General features: G+C 33.0%; 3 protein-coding genes, 1 long non-coding RNA gene and 1 pseudogene across 6 annotated transcripts in view; 2 read left to right on the forward strand and 3 right to left on the reverse strand.

The window, feature by feature from the left end:
* The window catches only part of LOC120577945 (rust resistance kinase Lr10), a 37,915-nt gene extending 33,649 nt beyond the window's left edge, over positions 1 to 4,266 (reverse strand). Inside the window, exon 1 of the mRNA XM_039830040.1 lies at positions 3,794 to 4,266. Coding sequence (XP_039685974.1) covers positions 3,794 to 4,148 — 355 coding nt within the window. The 5' untranslated portion in view covers positions 4,149 to 4,266. The remainder of the gene's footprint in view (positions 1 to 3,793) is intronic.
* Positions 4,267 to 4,688: 422 nt separating this feature from the next.
* LOC112418156 (uncharacterized) lies at positions 4,689 to 6,456 on the reverse strand (annotated as a pseudogene).
* A 2,090-nt stretch (positions 6,457 to 8,546) lies between these two features.
* LOC11424250 (LEAF RUST 10 DISEASE-RESISTANCE LOCUS RECEPTOR-LIKE PROTEIN KINASE-like 2.4) lies at positions 8,547 to 18,439 on the reverse strand. Its single transcript, XM_003589591.3, has 4 exons — positions 17,584 to 18,439; positions 17,231 to 17,281; positions 13,415 to 13,967; positions 8,547 to 9,226 (listed from the first exon to the last, which is right to left on the reverse strand). The coding sequence occupies exons 1-4, from the start codon at positions 18,386 to 18,388 to the stop codon at positions 8,620 to 8,622; spliced, it is 2,016 nt and encodes a 671-aa protein (XP_003589639.2). The 5' UTR covers positions 18,389 to 18,439; the 3' UTR covers positions 8,547 to 8,619.
* LOC11421621 (uncharacterized) lies at positions 9,493 to 13,032 on the forward strand. 2 transcript variants are annotated; one of them, XR_005645979.1, is made up of 4 exons: positions 9,493 to 9,889; positions 9,985 to 10,060; positions 12,207 to 12,334; positions 12,706 to 13,032. It is a non-coding gene; the product is annotated as an uncharacterized lncRNA (long non-coding RNA). The 2 variants fall into 2 exon arrangements; XR_005645980.1 differs by lacking the exons at positions 12,207 to 12,334; positions 12,706 to 13,032 and adding an exon at positions 11,979 to 12,200 and having other exon boundaries at positions 9,496 to 9,889.
* A 1,058-nt stretch (positions 18,440 to 19,497) lies between the features above and the next one.
* Positions 19,498 to 23,950, forward strand: LOC11419821 (rust resistance kinase Lr10). Of its 2 annotated transcripts, XM_024775543.2 has the most exons (4): positions 19,499 to 20,295; positions 20,874 to 20,900; positions 21,897 to 21,923; positions 22,012 to 23,950. In XM_024775543.2, exons 1-4 carry the CDS (start codon positions 19,593 to 19,595, stop codon positions 23,130 to 23,132), a joined length of 1,878 nt encoding a protein of 625 aa, XP_024631311.1. In that variant the 5' UTR covers positions 19,499 to 19,592; the 3' UTR covers positions 23,133 to 23,950. The 2 variants fall into 2 exon arrangements, with proteins under 2 accessions (XP_039689822.1, XP_024631311.1); XM_039833888.1 differs by lacking the exon at positions 20,874 to 20,900 and having other exon boundaries at positions 19,498 to 20,295.

Below are 23,950 nucleotides of genomic sequence, written 5' to 3' on the forward strand. Positions count from 1 at the left end.
CGGTCAAGTGGCTAGTTTGAATCCAAGAACAGCTTGTACCTGTCCAACTTGTTTCTAGTTTCCCGTTACTCTGCTATTCACTATCTTGGTCAATGTCTACCAATCCCGCAATGGATACGACATATTTTGTTAATTCCAATCCCCATGAGGTCTTGCATTCATAATCCAAATGATGCATGGCATGCATATTATTTGAAAATGGGTAGGCGTATTTTTACGTCCAAACACAGTGCAAATGCTAATATTTAAGTATCTTCGTCCTGTCAAGCCAAAGACTCTGTCTCTTGACTCTCCAGACAAAGAAACTTAAATAGGGGCAGCTGTTACACCCTGTTTTTGGACCTAAAAATACTGGGCCCAATTTCATTTCAAACCTTGTCAATTATTAAATTTCAACTGCATAGTTCAAATTGTCTCTGCCTCGCAGTATTTTCAATCACAATTTTACCTATGTTTTTCTTGCATAAAACCTTTCAAAATGTCTTTACTTGTCTTGTAAGTCATTCAAAAGTGTCTCTGAATCATTGCATTGCTTTTTCTACAGTTTATTTCAAAATTTGCAAAAAGTCATACAGAAGGGTATTTTGGTCATTTCCTGCAGTGGGACCCATTTTCATCCTTGTGGCTGTCTCTGAGTCTTTTCAAATTGTTTTTCAGTAAACCTTGTTAAAATTCATTTCAAACTTGCGTCTGAGTCAGTGTCAAGTCTGTTTGAGTCAGTTTAGGTCATTTTTAGCCCTAGGGGCATTTTAGTCATTTCACACGAAATTTTGGCATAGAGAGGTTACTTTGAAGTACCTCATTTAGGTCATTGGTTCGTTTTAGTCCGTTTTGTCAATTTTATTTTTGTTTCGCTTTACGTTTGATCAAATTGCGTTTTATTCAATTTCATTTTTTTATTGCATTTTGGTCCAGTTTCTTTTCCAATTTGCATTTTAGTCCTTTTTTATTTTCATATTAGTCCCTTAATTTTTCAATTTTGCAGAAAGGTCCCAAATTAATTCTAAGTCCAAAGCCGTGCCTTTTTTTTTACAAGTCCAGGTGTCCTTTTCTTATTGGTTCCAATGCACACATGTCAGCTATAAAAGCATTGAGTCAGAATCAGAAGCAATGATCACACGCCACTTCACCAAAAACAGAATCAAACTTTCTCTTTCTTGTCAGTTAGATCAAACCAAAAAATCACAGAGAAATCACCAAGAACACAAGAACCCTAAGATTTCCAGAACAAAATTCATACACAAATTCATTGATTTTCACATCAATCCTCAGAGATTCGTGTGAATCTTCATCACCGGATTGAAGAATTCCCCTACAATTCAAAGTGCGAGCTCACATTGAAGCAAGCTCAAGCACTGATCATAGGGATTTTTCACGCAGATTCAAAAACGTTGAAGCAAGCTCAAGCACGTAATCACAGAGAAGCAGAGAAAGAATCAGAGAAGATGAAGATGAACCGGTAAACCGATTTATTTTCGGTCCAAAAGCAAGCAAAATCATCAAAACCGTCAAGAACATTCAAGTTTTTTCCAAAGATTTTCCTCCATTAAAAGTTTCAACCAAAACTTCAGGTAAAACTCATTTTCTTCTCTTAGAAAGTAATACAGTTAAACCTGCAAATAGAAAACAGAAAAGTTTCCAGAATCACGAAACAAAGCCGTAACCGTAAACACAAAACCTAGATCCATAAGGATCTAGGTTTTGAAAGCAAGAACAAGTATCAGAAAAGCCATCAAACGACGAAACGATGTAGATCTTTAAAGATCTAAACGATTTAGTTCAAAAATCAAAAATCATTTCAAAACCGTAAAAGTTTTTTCCAAGATCTACGTCGTTTCAAGCTGTGCATGAGAAAATAATTGCTGGATCCGTGTTTAGGGTTAAAGGACGAATCATTAGATGTAAAAATCATAAGTTTCTGGAAATTTTCACGGCGGAACCCTAGATCTTCACCGGAGAAGATGAAGTTTCCGGCGACCTATGAAGGTTCCGGCCGGTCCTTCATCCTCTCCGGCGTGCCATGCCAGAATCCGGTGAGTTGAGAGAAGAGAGAAGAGAGAGAAGCTCTGAGCTAGAGAGAGAAAGGATTTGTAAAATGAGAAAAACCGGTGCTAGCATGTTTATATAGGCAACTGAACCGGACCGGTTCAAGACCGGTCCAATCCCTTCAATCCTGAGCGTTGGATCTAGGGCTTCCCCCCCTGGATCAATCCAACGCTCCCTGTGCATCCGGATCCTTGTAGTTTTGGGCTTTGGTTTGGGCTTAGTTCTTTTTACGTTTTTTTGTTATTTTCTTGCTATTTGCACTGCCTTTCTTGCTATCTGGACCTGTTACTTGCCTACTTTTTTTTATAAAAATTCCTAAAAAATCCTAGTTGTTTCTTAATGTATTTTTGGTATTTCCATGGTATTTTTGCATGTAAAAAAAATGGTAAAGTGGCATGAACTAATTTCCATGTGTTTTTACACTTTTGGTATACTTTTTGCTATGTTTTTGTTCTTGATACTTTGATATGTGTTATGAATAAATGATACCCTATCTTGTGATGAATATGCCTCTGGACATGTGTTTCTTTTTGCTGTTTTGAATATGATTTTATGGATTTCTTGTTTTACAAGCAACAAGTGTTTGTTTTAAAGAATAAAGTGTCAAATTTCTCTATGAATTTGGTGTGATACTTTGCTTGCATGTGTCTCCATTAATTTCATGTCATGGCTTGAAACAAAATCTCTTTCAAAGTTGCTATGATGTGATGATTATGGGTTACAAGTACCTTTAAGTATCATATCAAATTTCTAGGTTTATTACCACTTTATAACTTTCTTTCGCTTTTCCTATGCAATTTCTTTTTGTTTATTTCCTACTATTTTGTGCTTTGTGATTACTAACCATTTCATCTCATGTGTCATACATTTCATAGCATTCCACCACCCTCTCCACTCTCCATTTTCTTTAGCTTAGCATTTATTTTTTGCAAATTTTAATTCATTTGGTGATGTAATTTGGTATCATTGGTTTGTAGCTTGGCAAAGGGGCCATAGAATGTACTTAGGCAATTTTTGTAATATGGACTATGGACACTATGACGCACCGACACGCACACACCCACCTTAGATGTATGCATAAGATTGTATGGTTAGATGAATGCTTAGGTTTAAACACTTAGATAAAAATCAACTTTTTTCCAAAACATGCAAATAACACTTGAAAACCTTTTTGAAAATAAAATGGAGTCAAAACTCCTTATTTTCCCCTTTATTTTCTTAAGTAAAATTTTCAATAAATCTTAATCCTCCATAGACTTCATTTTGAAAAAGACTAATTCCACCTCACTTTTTCCAAATCTTATGCCCTTGAGGCCTCTCATCTCTATTCTTCAAAATCTCTTTTCAAACTTAAAATCAACCAACAAAAACAAAAAATCCTTTTTTAGCAAGAACTACGCCGGTTTTGATCCCGTAAAACGGTACGTAGGCAATGAGTCAAAACTCATCCAAGCCGAAATAAAATCAAATTCTACTTCCTCTCACCCCCATTCTTAACTAATCACACTTTCCTTTTTTACAAATAAGCAATAAAACTAAAGCGTAGAAATCAACTTAGGAGAGCGGCTCTTATGGAGTACCATAATCGCTCCGGGTGCCTAACACCTTCCCGTAGCGAAAACGACCCCCGAATCTAGAACTTCTTAAGGGTTTTTCTCCTTTTACCCTTCCCAAGAAAAAAGAGAGATATCAACGGTCGAAAGGTTCAAGTCCAATTAATGGCTTGGCACCCCAAAACCATGATAACATGTGTCATTTTCAATAGATACTTCCCTTCCATCATGTAATCGATCATAAATCCAGAAAGGGAAATAAATTTGGCTAGATTGATCGGCCAATGCATTCAAATTCTTCCTTCTACTCGCCATCTCCATTAACAACATCCCAAAGCTATAGACATCAGCTTTGTAAGATATTGTGCCAATATTTCTGTAGAACAGTTCAGGGGCCATGTATCCAATCGTTCCTCTTGCAGCAGTTAATGGCACAATGCTTTTATCTGTAGGACAAAGTCTAGCAAGTCCAAAATCAGAAACTTTTGGATTGAAATATTCATCAAGAAGGATGGTATGAGGCTTTATATCAAAGTGTAGAATTTTCATATCACATCCATTATGAAAGTACTCAATTCCACGAGCCACCCCAAGAGAAATGGCATGCAATTTTTCACAACTCAAGGAATTACTCTCTTCAATGTGAGAAAATATGTATTTTTCCAGTTACCCATTTGGCATGGCTGCGGTTATGGTGCATAAGGAAATCCTTATGCACCCTGCATAAATTCAAAAATGGTTTCTGTGAAAATAAAGAGTTCTTCGGAACTTAAGTGCCGATTTTTTTTTTTTTTTTCTTTCGTCGGCAGTTAACTGCAACCGGTTCCTTACTTCAGTAGTTAACTGTCGCAGAGGCATTTTCGTCTTTTATATGTGTTTTTCAGCCCTATCATATGTGTCAACAACAATTCTCGGGATCAAAAGCCAAATAATAATGTACATGTGTGGTATCTGAGTCATTAAATTTGATATTCACATATGTACTGACCTGGTTAAAATTAAGGGGACGTCAGTTTTGTAAAAAGAGCTAAAATTAAGGGCCAAAACTGTTATTTTGAAAGTTTGTGTTTCTCTCTTCTAAAGAGTATCTCATAAACAGTGAAGAAGAATACATTCCCTTTGTAGCAAACCTGGTTCACAGTGAAGCTGGTTATATTGATCGAGCTCTGCATACCGACCATGATTGCAAATACTATTGAGCCAAGAAAATTCAAATCCATAATACATCATACGACGGAAGTCCTTGCAAGAAATGTTACTGTTGTTGCCATCTTCAAAATTTAAAGATGTGAGATACATAAACTCTACACGACAAGTGTCTTTCAACACCAATTCCGAAAGAGATTTGCTGTAGCGACCAACATAGAAACGATTCCCGTGTTGTGAGTATGAACCACTACTCATACAGTTACCAACGTATGAGTATTCCGTCCAATTTGGACAACTCACGTATAACATAGATTTCGTCAATATATGGTCAGTGTAGTTGGTGGAGGAGTGTGTGGAGTAAGAACTCAACTTATAGAATAGGTAGGGCGAGGTGATGGAAGAACTGAAATTATAGAGTCCTAAAGAATAATAAGGAGGGCTGAAATTAACAAGATTGAAATCCAATAGCCGTATGGTAAAGTTGTTGTAATTAATTGATTGTACATAATATTTTCCGGTGTATTTCCCAACTTTATAGTACAAGATCAATTGGTTGTTGTCCTCACATGATAAGATATACCTCTTGTCACCAGTGTTTGGGACTGTCTTTCAGCCGGAAAGGGTGGCTGATGTTATGGACACCGCAACTTCCAGAACATGACTCATGGTGTTCATCACCATACACTTTGTTGTTGTAAGGGAATATTAGCACAAGCAACACCACTGCAAGGGTTAATGCAGTAGGGGTTGAGAATGACTTTTTTGGTTTTTTGATAGCAAGTAGAAATCAATTGTCATAATTTATTATATGCATGAGAATCGTATAATAAAAATCAAATGGATCCTGCTAACCGATGCCCCCGAGCACTGGATAAATATTACCAAAATTGTTTTTAACTTTATTATAACATAATTTTAATGCATTAACTACTATATAATCTCCTTTTTCATATCCTTAACAAGTGCCTCAGAGACACCGGCTAGCATTTCCTTTTTAATTATTCTAATTATTTTTCTTACATTTTTTATTGTAAAAGATTTATTTATAATCAAAGTTTTATAAAAATATATTTTCAATATAATCGATGAAAGCAAATTAAAAAAATATATTTATATAGCACTAACCACTAAATAAAACTAATAATTTTGATGCCCCTAAAAAAATGGTGCCTTGGACTGCCGCCCCGCCCGCCCACCCTCAGGGCCATCCCTAATATTAGAATAAATATTTTTTGAATAATGTATATATCATTAAACCCAATTGAGTTGGTCTCTTGATATTGGTTTAAGACGTGTAGATTATTTTAGTTTTGAAATAAGATCTTTGCGGACCTACCTAAAGACATGGTGTGGCTATAAACACATCAACTCGCCCTAGAATTAAAATAAAAATAAAAATATTGACATGGCTACATATGGATTAGAGTCGTCTAGAATGATTATTTGAAATTCACAAAGCTTTACATTCATTGTACAAAGACTTCATATTGTTGGGGAAGCTGGCTAGAAGACTTGTGTGGCTAAAGAACAAACAATTCTATATCATGAGGGAAATTACTAGGAAACTGTTATAGTGAAAGTGAGTTTGAAAAATTCCTATAAACAGAGTCAAGACATAGTACTATTGCTCAAGAATCAATAACATGAACACTTATTATGGTTTATTGTTGTTTATGGTTTATTTTGTTGTTAGAACAACTACAGCCATGGTCAATGATTGTCCAGATTTAAGATGTGGAAATCAAAATATCAAATTTCCTTTCTGATTCAAAAACCGTCAAGCACCCATGTGTGGCTATCCAGGTTTTGAGTTATTCTGTTCATTGAATAACGAAACAACGATTGAACTCCCTCACTCGGTGAAACTCAATGTTAAGAACATTGACTATAGACACCAATTACTAGACAACTCAGTCAAGAGTTAGATTGATTTACAATTGTTAAGATAAGATCTGTTTTCATTTTATAAAGAACGCGCACTTCCTTATAGAGAAAGTTCCTCCTCAGGTGCTAAATTCGTCTTAGTATGCAAGTTAGGAAACATTTCCCTTAGAGGGGCCGTTGTTTATTTTCTGAAGTATTTTATTTTTCCCAGATGCCAAATAGATGGAGGTGTTCTTTGTAAAATCTATTCGCCAAAGAAATTGAGGAATACATTAATTGAACTTTGATATAAGAAAATAAAATAATTACAATATTTGCATTATAAACAAAACTGCCAAAGAATTGAGAATCGCTTTTCTACATGATATCATGATTCATGTCAGAATCAGAACTGAAATTTTCAACGGAAGAATCATCCTTATTCCTTGGGTATCACTCTGATAACATGTGAAGAATCATGGGATGAGAGGGTTATAAATCATACTCTTAAGAGAGAGAAAGGGAGCATATGAATAATCACGAGGTAAAAGCTCAAAAGGAGTAATTTTTGATTGATAAAAGGTGGTGAATCATGAACACGATTGTTTTACTAATAGAACTCAAAAATACCAACTATTTGAGTGAGGAACACTTATATTTAGAGATCTACTAATATAACTCAATTATACCAACTAATTGAGTGAGGAACACTTCTTATATTTAAAGCAAACTCATAAGACGTTTTCGACATTTCAAATGCATTAAGAAATTTAATTAAATTTGTATGGAAAAAATATATTATGAATTGTTCTATAAAATTGTTTGTAATAAACGCTATGTGAAAGATAAATTAAAAAATCGAAAGAAGAGAGAATAATAAATAGTTAAGGGTATAATAGGAAAAGTAACATTAATTTTTCATTGGTATTGTAAAAACGACTTATAATTTGGGAGATTTTTTTTCTTTCCAAAATGACTTTTAATTTTGGATATGGAAAGAGTAGTGATTTGTAGTTAAGAAAATAATCACTTACTTGGGACAGAGGGAGTATAATCAAATCTTGATGTTAGTGTTCTTAACACCTTTTCAATCTTCATCAAGTTAGTTATAGTCTCACCATTAATTCCTTTTCATTTGGTTTGTCAAGTTGATCTATCGACCAAAGTATTGACTCATTGATTCTTTATCGGTCATTGCAAGAAGTTTATACTGCCTCTTCAATGCTTGTAATATCACATTCTTCAATTTGTCATCTCCTGCATACACCATTTCCACTGTATCCCAAGCTTCTTTTGCATTTTCACAATGCATTAAATTCTCTTAGATGTTACCATTAATGCATTGATGCAAGAACAATGGTTTCCCATCTTTCTTCTGTAAGTCTTGATGCATAGTGACTTGTGCCTCAACTATTACAAGCACTGACACTCGTTCCTTGAATTAGAGACTATTTATACAACATGAGAATTAACAATCAGTTAAAACCAACTCGTAACTTGCAACTCAAGTTACCTAACAAACGGTTAGTTATTCAACTAACAACCAAACTAACTTTGAATTATATAAACTAATGTATAAAGTGATGCCTTATGCTTTAACATATATGGAATACTCATCACTTTAAAAGTGTCGTCTAATACATTCTTTTGGCGTAGTCGGGTGTAGGTCCTATCTACCTACAAGATCATGGAGAATTGGTAGATCAAGACAAAAATCTATTTATTGATTTTCTATATCTAGTTAAACCATATATTATTGAACACGTGAGTTTTCACCAAATTAAATAAGGATTATTGATACATAATAATATGTCACAACAACGATATCCATAGATCTGATACCATAATATCTGTTACCATCCCTTGATAATCAACCAAAGAAAATACTCATTTATTCTATCTACAAACATTCACACACACACACACACACACAGATAAAAACTGCTACTTATATTAATGCTTGGTACCAACAATATGATATGTAATTCAACCAAGAACCAAAAAGAGATCAGGTTGGTCCCTTGGAATCACTAACTGATGTACCATACGAACTCCATGAGTTTCTATTATAATCATCTCCAACATCCTCTACTGGTGGATCTTGTAAACAAAAGTAAGGCTTATTAGGAATTTGCAAGTCCCCATCTTCTTCTTCAAGCATCTCCAACACTTTATCCATTGAAGGACGGTCGTCGGGTTTTGTCTGTATACACCACAAAGCCACAATCATCATTTTCTTTGCCAATTTTATTTCCTGATCTGTGTCATTTTCAATCGTTACTTCCCTTCCATCATGTAATCGATCATATATCCAAAAAGGGAAATAAATTTGGCTAGATTGCTCAGCCATTGCATTCAAGTTCCTCCTTCTACTTGCCATCTCCATCAACAACATCCCAAAACTATATACATCAGCTTTGTAAGATATTGTGCCAACATTTCTGTAGAATAGTTCAGGAGCCATGTATCCAATGGTCCCTCTTGCTGCAGTTAATGACACAAAGCTTTTATCTGTAGGACAAAGTCTAGCAAGTCCAAAATCAGAAACTTTTGGATTGAAATTTTCATCAAGAAGGATGTTATGAGGCTTTATATCAAAGTGTAGAATTTTCATACACTACGCCAATTTTAACATTTATTAGCGCCTATTTAATAGCATTTTTAAAAGGAATGCTATTAAAAAGCTGACCTCGTCTCCCGTAATAGCGTTTTGGCTGCAGGCGCTATTAACAGATGACATATGTAATAGCACTCTGTATAAAAACGCTAATATAGGTAGTTTAAAAAAATAAAGGAAAAGTATGATATCGCTTTTACAGGAACGCTAATATAAGGATATATTATTTGTTAGCACTTTATGACTAAATGCTATCTTAGCCATTGTCAAATAAAAAAAAATTATTTTCCAAAAAATTTAAAAAAACTGCAAATGTTTTCATCCTTTGGCGCTGAACTATTTTTCCTTTCCCTCTCTTCTCCCAAAACCAGATTTAACACAGTACCCTCTCAAAACCAGTACCCACATCGATCCAGACAACCCTTCTTCCTCTCATCGTCGACCAAAACCAATTTTCATATGATCACAAAAATGAAACCCTTCAAGCCCTAAACTATCATCTCATCTTCTCACCGAACCCTTCAAACCCTAACCCTGTAATCTCTACCCATGGATTCATCTTAATAGAATCATAACCCATCATCTCGTTCGAACTAATCCACCAAACCCATCATCTCAACTTCTCATCGAACCCTTTTCTGAAAGCGGCGAACTCGTATGCGTAAGCCTTATCCTTTTCTATTTTGTTTTGATTTTGAAAATTTGATTATAGTTTTGTTTGATTTGTTTATGTTATTTCGTTTCTGATTCGTCTAGATTTCGTTTGATTTGTTATTACTGGGTTTGAAGGTATTGAATGCTGCGGCCTTTTTGCCTAATCTATGCTAATAAGGTACCTTTTGGTTAGTCTTTATGTATTCATTTGGGGTGTTTGTTATTTGATTTGGATATTTGTTTGTGAATTTGAGTAATTTGGATAAGTTCATTATGTTTATCTGCCATTAACTAGTGTACATTATTTCCCTTGTAAATCATCAATTTTTAGTTTTGAACACATCAAAACAAATTAGTCCTACCTTAATTTTAGTTGTAATGTAATTTTCATATCGTTCTCCGTCGAAACCATTTGAAGATAAGAACTCTTTCTGATTCTTTTATGAGTTTTAGGATGTCAATTTTGATTTGGTGATTTGAGTAAAGAAACTTATTCTGATATGGTGATTTGATGATTTCTTGTGTTTGAAAAACATGGTTCTAGTAGACCCGATACTGGGTTTCCTGTGGACTACATTTGGTCTTGGAATTGGTCGGTGTTTTGTTCTCTAGTCGTTTCGGTTCAGAGCTTGTTGAGTTCAATTTCTGTCTGATTGGTGTCCATGAACTGTTGTCACCTGATTTATGTTGAAGGTTTTTGTGTGCTCAGGTGGGCCAGTTCAGCCCCGGGGGGATTTTCTCTACCTCATAATTGTCGAAGTGTTTTAGTGTCTTTGAGTGCGATAGGGTAGTAGTTCTGTTAAGGTGGCTTGGGATTTTTTTTTTAAGGTTGTTTTAGTTATGTGTTGGATGTGTGTGTTATGGTCAAGGATATTGTTATTGGTTTGTTTTGGGGCTGTTCACTACATACTAGTGTTGTTTTTTCAGGTGGTCTTGGTTGGCTTTATTTTTGGGCCACTAGAGATTTCTTGCTCATTGCGATTTTTTGCTTGGAGTTTGTATTTAGTCTTTGTTTGTATTCGATTGAAAGAATTCAATTTGAACTTGTAATTAAAAAAATTCAATCTGAACTAACGGAAAAAAAAATTAACGTTAAGACTATTGTGATAAAGAGGAAAAGAACAATGAGCATCATATGTTTTTTGTTTTTGTTTTGACGAATAAGAATCATATGTTTTTTAATAATGATTCTTAAAAATTGATGTCCCATATGTCTTACAAAAACTTACACAATCATTATTGATGTTGCACTTTCAATTTTGGTTCAATCAAATGCAAATTGTGGAGTAACTTAAGAAAGTCAGCAAATTTTGATGTTATGCATGTTATATATTATCCTATAAGAAGTTTATATATAGGATCTGCCGATCTGCAACTGACAAGAGCAGTCTGCTAAAAACATGAAGATGATAATGTATTTTATCATACCCATTGATCTATCCTGCTTTAATATGACATGAACAGATCCTATAATGCATTTTATCTTGTATTTCATTGCTGAAATTCTCTATTTGTCACTTATGCTTGCTGACTGGTCTTAGGCTTCCTTTCATTTCTACAACTTTTGTAAAATTGTGTTGGTTGCCACAGTTAGGGAGTTGTTGGTTTGGAATTTGACTAAGTATTTTTATACATGTCTGCTATCTTTCTCATTTTCACATTTTACCTTTGTTATTTTGTATTGAAAATGTTGAATATGTCTTGCTTTTTGTCATATTCTATATGTGAATGATCCTACCTATGAAGAGTTGTCTATTTTGCAAGTAACGATAAATGATCAACATAAAAAAAAATGTGAAAATAGAGATGTTGAGGATGATCCTTTCTTTAACACCCCTTAGATTTGCTTGATGTTGAACCAATTACACATATTCCTGATATGAGAAACGATCACAATGGTGAGATTTGGATTAGAAATCATTTTGGGTAACTAAAAAACTGAAAACTTTGAATCCAATTAGAATTAAGAGCAAAAGGCCAACTTGATCTTCTATGGAATATTGATTTTTTTTATTCTTTTATTGTTAGAGTCTTATTGTTATTGATTCTTAATGTTATTCATTTATGATATAGTAACTTCTTTACACTTTTTACAGGGAAATGGCTTCTAATAATGATGAATGTGGTGTGACTCAGTTGCAAAAAATTCACAGCCAAAAGCAATCAGCAGTTTGGCGTTAATAAATATTAGTGATACTTTAGAGATGGAATTGGACATGATTTGTTGCTAATTTTGGTTTCTGAAACTCTCTTAATGTTAATATATATTAATGAAACTTTAGTAAGATTGCTGACTTTTTTTTTGCACTTCAATTTTGTTATAGGTTCAATGGAATGCAAGAGGTCAACCAATCAAGCATAAGAACAAGGATTTTGCTAGTTTCGTTGGTGTCACAGTTCTTCACTTAGTTCCGATTGCTAACATTGGTGTCACATTTGGGATGACATTCAAGTAACACACAAACTGAAGCTAGTTTTAAAATTTTATTTAAGTTAATCTATTTGTAGGGTTGTTTAAATAATTGTTTAGAACTAAACTGAACCTTGAACTGAACTCTCTTTTAAAAAGCTGAACTGAACTGTCAAAGTGATTTACAAACTGAACAGATTATAGTTTTGCCAGATTATAGTTTTACTTCATCATATTACCAATTGCAATTATAGTACTAGTGATACTGTTAAAGGCCACCTTTTTATTATCTATTTGCAAATATATATATATATATATATATATATATATATATATATATATATATATATATATATATTCTGAAGTTAATATTTTCCTTCCATGACAAATATATATATTCAATTTGTATTTAGTTCGAAGGTTGGAAGTTCTAGTCTTAATCTGTGGCTATGAGAGCTGGTCACTTTGGAATTTTTTGGTTCGGCTGCTGTTGCGTGGGATGGGCAGTGCTTCGGTTGGAAGTTGTTCCTAGTTTCTGCTGTTTTGTTGTCCTTGTTTTTTAGGTGATATTTCTTTTGTTAAGGGGATATGAGTAAATTGTTTCGAATTGAGCACCGTTGTATTCTATTGGAAAATTTGGCTATGTAATACCCTTTTTTTTATGTTATCTGTAGACAGGTTTTGGATCTTATCATATTATATATGCAATAAGTAAATAAAGTTTTATTTGATATTGGAAATTGGAATGTAGTATATAGCTGCATTTGGATTACAAACCTATCCTACTAGTGATATATATGTTACGCGTAATTTTTTTTATAGAAAAAGTTAGCCTTTTAATAGCACTTTGTACAGAAATTGCTATTAAAGTTACATCATATGTTAGCACTTTAAAATGAAAGTGCTATTAAATTCTATTCAAAATACTTATTCCAAAGCGTAAAAATGCATACTACAATAGCACTTTTCATGAAAATGCTATTAAACACCAGGCTTTTAATAGCCCTTTAAAAGTGCTATTAAAAACAGTATACTTACAATAGCGGCGGCTTTAATAGCACATTTTAGTGCTATCAAAGGGCAAAAAAAGTGCTATTAAATCCCTTTTTTGGCGTAGTGATATCACATCCATTATGCAAGTACTCAATGCCACGAGCCACCCCAAGAGAAATGGCATGCAATTTTTCACAACTCAAGGAATTACTCTCTTCATTATGAGAAAATATGTATTTTTCCAGTGACCCATTTGGCATGAATTCATATATAAGAACACGTTTTGAACCCTCCACGCAAAAACCAATAAGGTGTACCACATTAACATGGTGAATCCTACCAATGGTGACAACTTCATTGATGAAATCTTGACCATTGGACTTGGCTTTGTCCAATAATTTGACTGCTACAAGACAACCGCTTCGTAGTTGTCCTTTAAAAACAGTTCCATAACCTCCATTGCCTAATTTTGTTTTGAATTGTTCTGTTATCTTTTTTATGTCTTTGTAAGAGTACCTTATCGGCATGATGCTATTGTCACTCCTCAGAAAATCTTCAATGCCATCATACACAGATAAATGTTCCCGTCGACATTTGTAGATTAATAATACAATGATGCAAGGCGCTCCAAGGACAAATTTAACAATGCTGAACAAAAAGCCAACCGAAGTTACCCAAACACCTATAAAGAAATGGAAATGAAATAAAGAAAATGAAGTTATAATAAACTTCATTATTTAAAATTGTCTATTTGGAACATACAGAAGTAAAAATTGAAAAATATGATGCTATATATTTCAATCAATATATTTCACTTTTTTTCTTCGAAATATATTTATCTAACCAGATAACTTTTTAGGTCATCAGTGTCTTTTGCTATTAACCAACAGGTTCATCCAATAAAGATGGTGCTATGAAGCCAATTCACAGAATAATTGATATCCAGACAACTTGGGAAAATTCTGTGTCAAGACCCAATTGTAAGTCAAAAGTACCATTTTACGGAAGAGATGAGATATTGACCCTCATTTATGCTGCCACACGTCAGGCATTTTACACACATGGAAAGCATGTTCGCATTAGTTGTGCCACATTTGACACTATGCTCGTTGCGCTCAAGAACCAATCAAAGACTGCAAGCGCATTTATTAGTACAAAATCAAGGTGTTTGGATGTATGTGCGGCACGTTTAAATGAAAGCTCAGAAATTTTCTTTAAGATATCCTAACTTCATCCAGATGCAACAATTAGGAATTTTGATAGAGAGAAAACATAATAGCAGTTCAAGCAACCTATAAGGTGGCGATTTTCATTCAAGACAAGATTGAAGATATATAACATCTCAATTAAATGTATTGTTTCTTATACATTTAATTAAGTTGTTAGCTATTATGAACGGTTATATTCGTTAAATTAGGATTGGATGATGATCATATTTGAACCTATTTTAACTAGGTAATCTATGAATCCTAATATTTGCAATATGAGACTTAATGTTTATTCAATGTTAAGGAGCCTCACATTGAACAAAATATGGTATGAACGTGTGTTTGTAAGTGAGGATAATCCACATCTCACATGCCGGCTTTGTAAGAATTCTCACAAGCTGCTCCTATAGATCTCGGTCCAATACATTCACCTCACCAGCGGCAATTAACCAGCAACGGCAGTTCTACCATTGTGCTTTAATCAACCTCAACCAAACTATAATTGTTACATTTTATTTAATTGTTTTTTTTTTTTTAACGATTCAACTGCTATATTAAAATGTTTATTTTAATTATTGTTTTATTTTAATTATTGTCAGAGAGGTGTCACAAGTAGACTATCTCCATCTACTTGTTTGGGATATGACCGTCACACTCGATGATGTAGCGTGTATTCTGTACATCCCCATCGAAGGGAAGCTCATGGCACACACCTTTAGGTGTTGATCTGATGACGATCCTATTGGGTGTATATAGGGATCATGATGCAATTAAGCATACATGCGCACAGTGGGGTGAATATGTGAGTATTCCATGGTTGAAGAAGTTGTACGAGGGCTACCTTAGTCGGTGCAATGAGTTAGAGGAGTCAACTGATCCTAAGGGGGAGGTGGAGAGAGACCTCACACAGGATGTAATCAAATTATTTATGCGAAGCCATAATCCGAATTATGCACGGGAGTTCCCACATGCCAACCACTTTGTTCTAACAAGGGGCCATGCTTCACGAAGTCATCACAAAGGAATCTTAGATCATATTCCGATGGAGGACGTGATCTTCAGCATGTACGATGATCACTAGGACGTTGTGCCTTTTGCGGATATATGCTGGTACTCTTGGTTGGATCATGTGGATCATTAAGACGATGTGCCATCACTTGCCGAAGTGAGTGAAGAGGCAGTACGAGCTTGTCCAGAACATTCTGAGGCATTCTCGCTCCGTCGATCTTCTTGATCCACCCCAGATAGTCCAGGCCTTCCGGGATTTTATGGTCCATGTCATACTGTTGGTTGAGGAGGGTGTGGTGGCAACAGATCTTTGGTGGACTATAGGGAGATACATGACTTGGTTTTGCCGTGTCTCTCATCCGATGATGATCGCACTAGTGCAAGTTGTTGAGTTACCTCGTCCTAGGCCTCCTAATAAGGAGGTTATTATTTAGGAGAAGTATGCAAGAGAGTGTCCTAACACACTATGAGAGTATGTTGAGGAGGATCCATGATGAGATGCTCCTAGTGACATAGATACCTCAACGCAAAAAAATCAGAAAAAACATTAAGATTAAATCAGAAAATATAATCCGATTTTTTTCAAAATTAAAAAGATTTTAAAAAATTATGGAATTTTAATTTAAAAATACAAATCAGATTTTCAAAATAAAAAAAGGTCATATGTTTTAAAAAAAAAAATCAGGAAAAAATTTTAATTTTTAAAAATCTGGACGTAAATTTAGAAAAAATTCAGATTGTTTATTCGAAAATTTTATTAAAATTCCAGATCTTTTTTTTTTTTTTTTTACAATTTTTTTATTATAGCCCCAAAATGGATTTTTGTTAGAATCATTACCCAAAATCGTAAAATATTCATAATTTTGTAAAAATGATTTTTTTTCAATATTTTAATTTTAAAAAAGATTTTATAAAAATTCAGGAATAAAATTTTCGAAAAAAAAAATCTGAATTTTATCTAAATTTGTATCCAGATTTTTAAAAATTAAAAAAAAAATTTCGATTTTTTTTTTTTGTATTTTAAAAATTAAATTCCAAAATTTTTTAAAATCTTTTTAATTTCGAAAAAAATTTGATTATATTTTTCTAATTTTTAAATTTTGAAAAAAAATTTGGTAATAAAATTTTTTCCAGATTTTTTTTAAAAAGTTTCCGTAAAAGAAAAATTATTTCATTTTTTACAATTTTATTTATTTTCAAATTTTTTAAATTAATTTTCTATTTTTAAATTAATATAAATGAATTTACATTATTTTTTTTCGATTTTTTTAAAATTTTCATAATAAAATCTGATGTGGCGAATTAATAAAATAAATGGAAATGTTAACTTGTGCGCTTAGGAAGGGCACAAGATAAAGATCTTAAAATAGATTCCAATAATAAATATTGCATTGAAAAGATAAGTTTTTAAGATTTTAAAGTTTAAAATGCACAATTTTCAAGGTTAAGTTTCTACATTTAGTTTCTTATCTTGTGCCCCATAAAATAAAAAACCAAGTCAGCGCCACATAAGCGAATTTGGTGAGTTGGACAAGGGAGGGGGGTTTTCTGATTTTTTTTTTTTACGAGAATGTAAATCAAGCCAAAAATTTTATAGAGCGAAAAGTGAAAATGACATATATTACGGAGGTGAAAAACACTATTAACCCAAAATATTTTCTAAACTTCATTTTAAGTCTCACTTTGTCTAGCATGTCTTGCATTGACTTAAAACAATGTGAAGGCTTACCTAAGATCAAGGTATCTTCTATTATGACCTCCCAACCAGAAAAGCGAAATACTGCAACATATACACAAAACATAGTTAACAAATAAATTTCCAAATCGTCTATTACCGATATAGTGAACTATATAGACCCATTTCCAAATGGTAGAATCCATATGAAATTTATTATTCATGCACCTCACAAACCGATTTTGAAAGGATGAGTTAGACCTCAAATTTCAACATAACATATTCACGCACCAAGCTAAACATATAACTCAATTTATATTCAACACAATTTTAACCAAAATCAATTTAGTCATCATTAATTTCATAGGTTGTCTAAATATTGAGTGAAGTTGTTTGTAGCAAATTACCTGGACGACGACAATGAAGGTGGTTATTTTGATCAAACTCTGCATGCCAATCATCTTTACAAAGACTATTGAGCCAAGAGACTTCAAATCCATAAGACATCATACGGTTGATGTCCGTGCAAGAAATGTTATTGTTGTTGCCATCTTGAGGAGACCAAGATGTGAGAAACATAAGCTCTATACGACATCCATCTCTCAACCCCAACTCCGAAAGAGTTTTGAAGTAGCCATCAACATAGAAAGAATTCTCGTACCGTGAATACAAACTACTATTCCTACAGTTATCTCTGTATATGTAACCAGCCTGGTTCGGACAGCTCACATGCAACATAAGTTTCGTCAATCTATTGCTCAACGAATTGTTTTTTTCTAGATAAGGTACGTAGATATTTGAGGTGAAAAAAGGACTGAAATCACTAGGAGGGATGGAGTTATTAGAAAGAATATTGAAATACGATAGTTGGATGGTAAAGTTGTTGTAATTAATTGATTGTACATAGTATTTTCCAAATGAACCATGGTACAAAATCAATTGATTGTTGTCCTCACATGATAGGTTGTACCTATTGTCACCACATTTTTTGGGACTGTCTTTCAATCGGAAAGGGTGGCTGATGTTATGAACACCGCACCTTCTTGAACATGACTCTTGTTGTTCATCACCATACACTTTGTCGCTCAGTAGCAACACTACTGCCACCATAACAAAGGACGTTAAGGAAAGCATTTTTGAATTTTTTATCATAGCAATTAGAAATTCATACTCACAATTTAAATGCATAAGATCCGTATAATAAAAATACATCACATTTTACTCTTGTTGATTGGAGGAGTTACGTACTAGCACCACATATATCTTATCAAAAACAAAAATAACTAGCACCACACTATATATATATATATATATATATATTTAAAATCAACATATTAAATTTAAAGAAAAATTTAATTATAGTCTAATAAATTATAACTTTTTAAGTTTCGTTACTACAAAAAAATTATTCAATCCTTGCCTAAACAATGAGTGTTTTTGGTCATTTAATCTTGATAAGAGCAAATTAAGGATTAAAATTAAATAAACTATTAGGAACTTAACTTAAAAATCGAGAATGTTCTATAGACTAAAACCAAATTTAACCCTAAACTTAACTAATATGTTAAAAAAAACACAATAATTTTTACTTACATGAAATGTAAATAAAAGCAATAACAAAGAAAATAAAAATTGACAATAACTATTTAAAAAAGTTGGGCTCAACACATTTTAAAAAGTTAATTTTCTTCAGAATTGATTGCATACTAAATATACTAATAATGTCTTTTTCAATGTAAACAAATAAGTTATTTGAAAAAAGAAAAAAAAAAACTCATTATATGTTTAATTTGTTTCACTATTGTTTTGACAATTTTTATTCTTCCAAAAGTTTTCTTCAAATTTGTTATTGAGATCGAAAGTGTTGAACTAATACAAATAAATCTATCAATATCCCGTAGTAATTTCTTAAATTTCTTATTTATGTTAATTTTTAACAAATAAATTTGTTTGGGGTAGCTAAATATTTTTTATTTGGGGTAGCTAAATATAAAAACATACCAACATATTCAAGAATAATACTTTTTTTGGGGTAGTCATAGCTACCTCATGCTAATGAAGGGAACCGCCCCTATATATATATATATATATATCTATATATATATATATATATATATATATATATATATATATATATTGAAGAGAAATGATATATGTATATATGTTAAACTATTTTCTTACAACTTTTGAACAATATTTTCTTTTATTTAGTTTTTACTCTCTCTATAGAAGACTTGTGTAGTTGACTTGAATTACCCGTTAACTAATTTAATTACAAGTATTTGCATTTGACCCAAACAAACAATTCTATCTCACGAGGGAAATTACTAGGAAGCTGTTATAGTGAAAGTGAGTTTGAAAAATTCCTATAATAAACAGAGTCAAGACATAGTACTATTACTCAAGAATCAATACCATGAACACTCATTATGTTATGGCTTTATTTTTGTTCATGGTTTACTTTGTTGTTAGAACAACTACAGCCATGGTCAATGATTCTCCAGATTTAAGATGTGGAAATCAAGTTATTATCAAATTCCCTTTCCATATCAAAAACCAAAATCCAAATCCATCTTTGTATGGCTATCCAGATTTTGAGTTATTTTGTTCATCAAATAATGAAACTATGATTGAACTTCCTTACAAAGTGAAACTCAATGTTAAGAACATTGACTACAAACACCAAACCATTGAACTATTTGACCCACAAAGTTGTCTTTACAAACATATCCACAACCTCAATCTTTCAGAATCTCATTTCAACTACGTGAAATATGACTATGAAGATTTTGTCGACCATCACTTTTTCAATTGTTCGCTTTTGAATAGAGATGACATAAATTCTTATTTGGTTCCGTGTTTAAGTACATCAACCTCTCAAATATACGTTATCCTCTCTTCTGAATCAATCGACTACCTCCCTCTTTCTTTTTGCACCAAAATGTTTAATGTTTCATTAATCAGCATTTCTCGTTCTGTTCCAAACCAAAAGTTTCTTCGTTTGATGTGGTCTGAGCCTAATTGCAAACATTGTGAATCAAAAGGAAACAGATGTGGCTGGAAGAATACTACTAGTACTACCAACAAGGAAGTAGATTGCTTCGCCAAAAACCACAAAGGTAATTTTTACCTAGCTAACTGTTTGTACTCAGAATTGTTATTTCGCTTCTTCAGTCTCCTGAATCTTGCATATATTATGCATTGTCCCTACAAATTGAGGTAAACTCACGAGGACAATTATTATTCATCCTCTATTATGTGGTTAACATATTTAAGAAACTATAGTTAAGAGCGCTTCTAATATGGACCTATAATTTTTTAGCAAAATATCACACGTTTAATTTCCACCCACTTTTTCTCTTACAAAATTCACTATTTTACTAAATTTGATAGAGATTCATATTTGGATTCTTCTTTTGGACTCTATTGAAAACAGCCATATTCTTATATTATTTTTTACATTTTCAATTTTTTTAGCTAACTAGGAAGATGGATGAAGAAATGTCTAAACATAGTTCACCTGATTAAAACAAACATAAAATATTTGTTGACTAATAGATTATCTAACCATGGTTAACTTAGTCATGACTTAGAATTTTCAATTCTTGTAAATATATAATCAATCTTTAATTGCATTTAAAATTATTTCAGAACATTAACAAATATAAACTGAGTTTTGCAAGTTTGATTTTTATAGGTTCATCAACGACGCTAGTCAACACAGGTCAGCTATACATTCTGTATTTTCTTTATTTTAATTATAGCATGTAAGAAAATCATTTTTTTTTTAAATTGTTTTTCATAAATGCAGGGTCAATTTTAGGATCAATGTTTTTTATCTTGCTCACCGCTGCAGTCTATCATATTTACGACTCTTACATTCTGAAAGGCAATCAAAATAATCAAATTCAACTATAATATAAAATCATATTCAATTTCATAATACGAGAATAATCAACTTTAAATAAAGTATAGAAATCCAACTTTAGTGAAAATAATCAAATAGGTGAATCGAGAACTACCTCCATCTCGTTGATAGTCTTCTCCTCCTAATGATGGCCTTTCCATAGGGGCGGCTCAATCTATCGGATAGCTCTTTTCTCTCGACTCAAAACAAAGTGTAAAACATTTTCAATTAGGGAGTTTACATCTCATCGATAGCCCTCTCCTCCTAATGGTGGCCTTTCCATAGGGGCGGCTCCACCTAACGGAGTAACTCTACCTAACTGATATCACATACTAGGTGCACTTAGGTCGTCGTCATTATACCCGTAATTTTCAACCGGCTTGTGAGGTGAGGATTGCCTTCACTTATAAACACATGTTCATGCCACATTTTTATTAGAATTTTAATAAATTCAGTTAGTTAGAGAGTTTATCATTTGAGTTAGTTAAAAGTCGAGAAAAACAAGGGTTAACTTGTCGGTTAAGTAAACTTAAGATAACTAGTTTGTAATAGTTTTTTTTACAGTTTTTGTATATAAATACCTATGCCTAGTTGCTGATTAATAATATGAGAAGCATTATATTCTCAAGTCAATAAAGTTTGTTTTAAATTTTTCTGTTTCTCTCTAATCTTCTAAAACCCTGCACTTATAAGTTTCTTCACTTTCTCTCAATTTGTTCTATCAATTTTGTCTGATGTGGGACTCTTTAACATTAAGTATCTTTTACAATCAATCAATGACATAAACTAAGTTTGGCTAGTATGATTTTGTAGGTTCATCAACGGCTCTAGTCAACACAGGTCAGCTTTTGAGTTTAAATTTGCTTTATTTTAATTCTAACCTGTGCCAAAATTACCATTTTTCTTAAATTAGTTTTCATAAATCCAGGATCAATTCTAGGATCGCTGTTTTTTGTCTTGTTAACCGGTGCAGTCTACCACGTTTATGACTCTTACATACTGAACAAAGCAAAACAAGCAATTATAGAAAAGTTTTTAGAAGATTATAGAGCTCTTAAACCCACGAGATACTCTTATGTAGAAATTAAGAGAATCACAAATAACTTTAGTGACAAGTTAGGACAAGGTGCCTATGGAACTGTATATAGAGGAAGCATTTCAAAAGAAATCATTGTTGCTGTGAAGATACTAAATTTTTCTCAAGGAAACGGGCAAGATTTCCTCAATGAAGTTGGTACAATTGGTAGAACCCATCATGTTAATATTGTTAGATTGGTCGGTTTCTGTGCTGATGGATTTAAAAGAGCTCTTATTTATGAATTTTTACCAAATGGTTCCCTGCAGAAGTTCATAAATTCACCAGAAAACAAGAAAAACTTCCTTGGTTGGAAAAAGTTGCATGAAATTGCTTTAGGTATAGCTAAAGGAGTTGAGTATCTTCATCAAGGTTGTGATCAACGCATCCTTCATTTTGATATCAAACCACAAAATGTGTTACTTGACCATAACTTCATTCCAAAAATATCTGACTTTGGTCTAGCTAAATTATGTTCAAGGGACCAAAGCGTAGTTTCAATGACCGCAGCTAGAGGAACATTGGGGTACATTGCTCCAGAAGTTTTTTCAAGGAACTTTGGAAATGTGTCTTACAAATCAGATGTTTATAGTTATGGAATGATGTTGCTTGAAACAATAGGAGGGAAGAAAATCACAGAGGATTTAGAGGAAAACAGTAGTCATGTTTACTATCCGGAATGGATTTATAAACTTATAGATGATGAAGAGGAAATGAGAATTCATGTTGACGATGAAGGGGATGAAAAAGTTGCAAGGAAAATGGCCATTGTGGGACTATGGTGCATTCAGTGGCATGCTATGGATCGACCAACAATGCAAATGGTGGTTCAGATGTTGGAGGGAGATGTAGACAAAACTCCAATACCTCCCAATCCATTTGCTTCTCAATCTAGACAACCTAGGAGAAATGGTGGAGTTGCAATTACTAGACAACTCACTCAAGAGTTAGATGTAATTCAAGAGTTGGAATGACTTACAATTGTAAAATATGTGCCTATTTCTGATTTATAAGTATAGCCTTTGAACCATAATCAGCCTGCTTTCACTCGCTCCCACACATAAATCTCTACGTATTGTGTATAACCGGACCTTATATAAAAAATATTTGAACAACAATGCATATGTTGTTTGTATGGGTTTCCTGTAGTCGCTGGTCATCACTAAAACAGTTGAGTACCAATGCAAATGAATAACAAATGTACTCATCTATTAGAAACAGAAACACTGAATGAATCATGCTACTAATGACTATCCAGAAACACTGGTCATTATGCCTTTTGAGCGCTGCAAATGGTGCTTCGGAAGAACTTGAATGCATTAGCTGAGCAATCTAGCCAAATTTATTTTCCTTTTTGGATTTATGATCAGTTACATGATGGAAGTGAAGTAACAATTGAGAATGACACAGATGAAGAAATGAAATTGGCAAAGAAAATGATGATTGTGGCATTATGGTGTATTCAGACAAAACCTAGTGATCGTCCTTCAATGGATAAAGTGATTGAGATGCTTGAAGAAGAAGATGGGGATTTGCAAATGCCTAATAAGCCTTACCTTTATCCACAAGATATACCAGCAGACGATGTTAGAGATGATAGTACTAGCGTTTCTTGGTCTTCCTCTGGTGCATCAAGAATTGATTCCATGGAACAAGCCTAATAATCCCTCCCAATTTGCATCGAACTTCTTGGTTCATGGCATTTCTAACCAATCAAAATTACACTATGAGTATCGATAGCAATGTAAGACAAAATAAAACAGATGCAATCAGACTGATATAATATTGATTA

The sequence above is a fragment of the Medicago truncatula genome, chromosome 1 (genome assembly GCF_003473485.1).
Source record: "Medicago truncatula cultivar Jemalong A17 chromosome 1, MtrunA17r5.0-ANR, whole genome shotgun sequence".
Lineage (NCBI taxonomy): Eukaryota > Viridiplantae > Streptophyta > Magnoliopsida > Fabales > Fabaceae > Medicago > Medicago truncatula.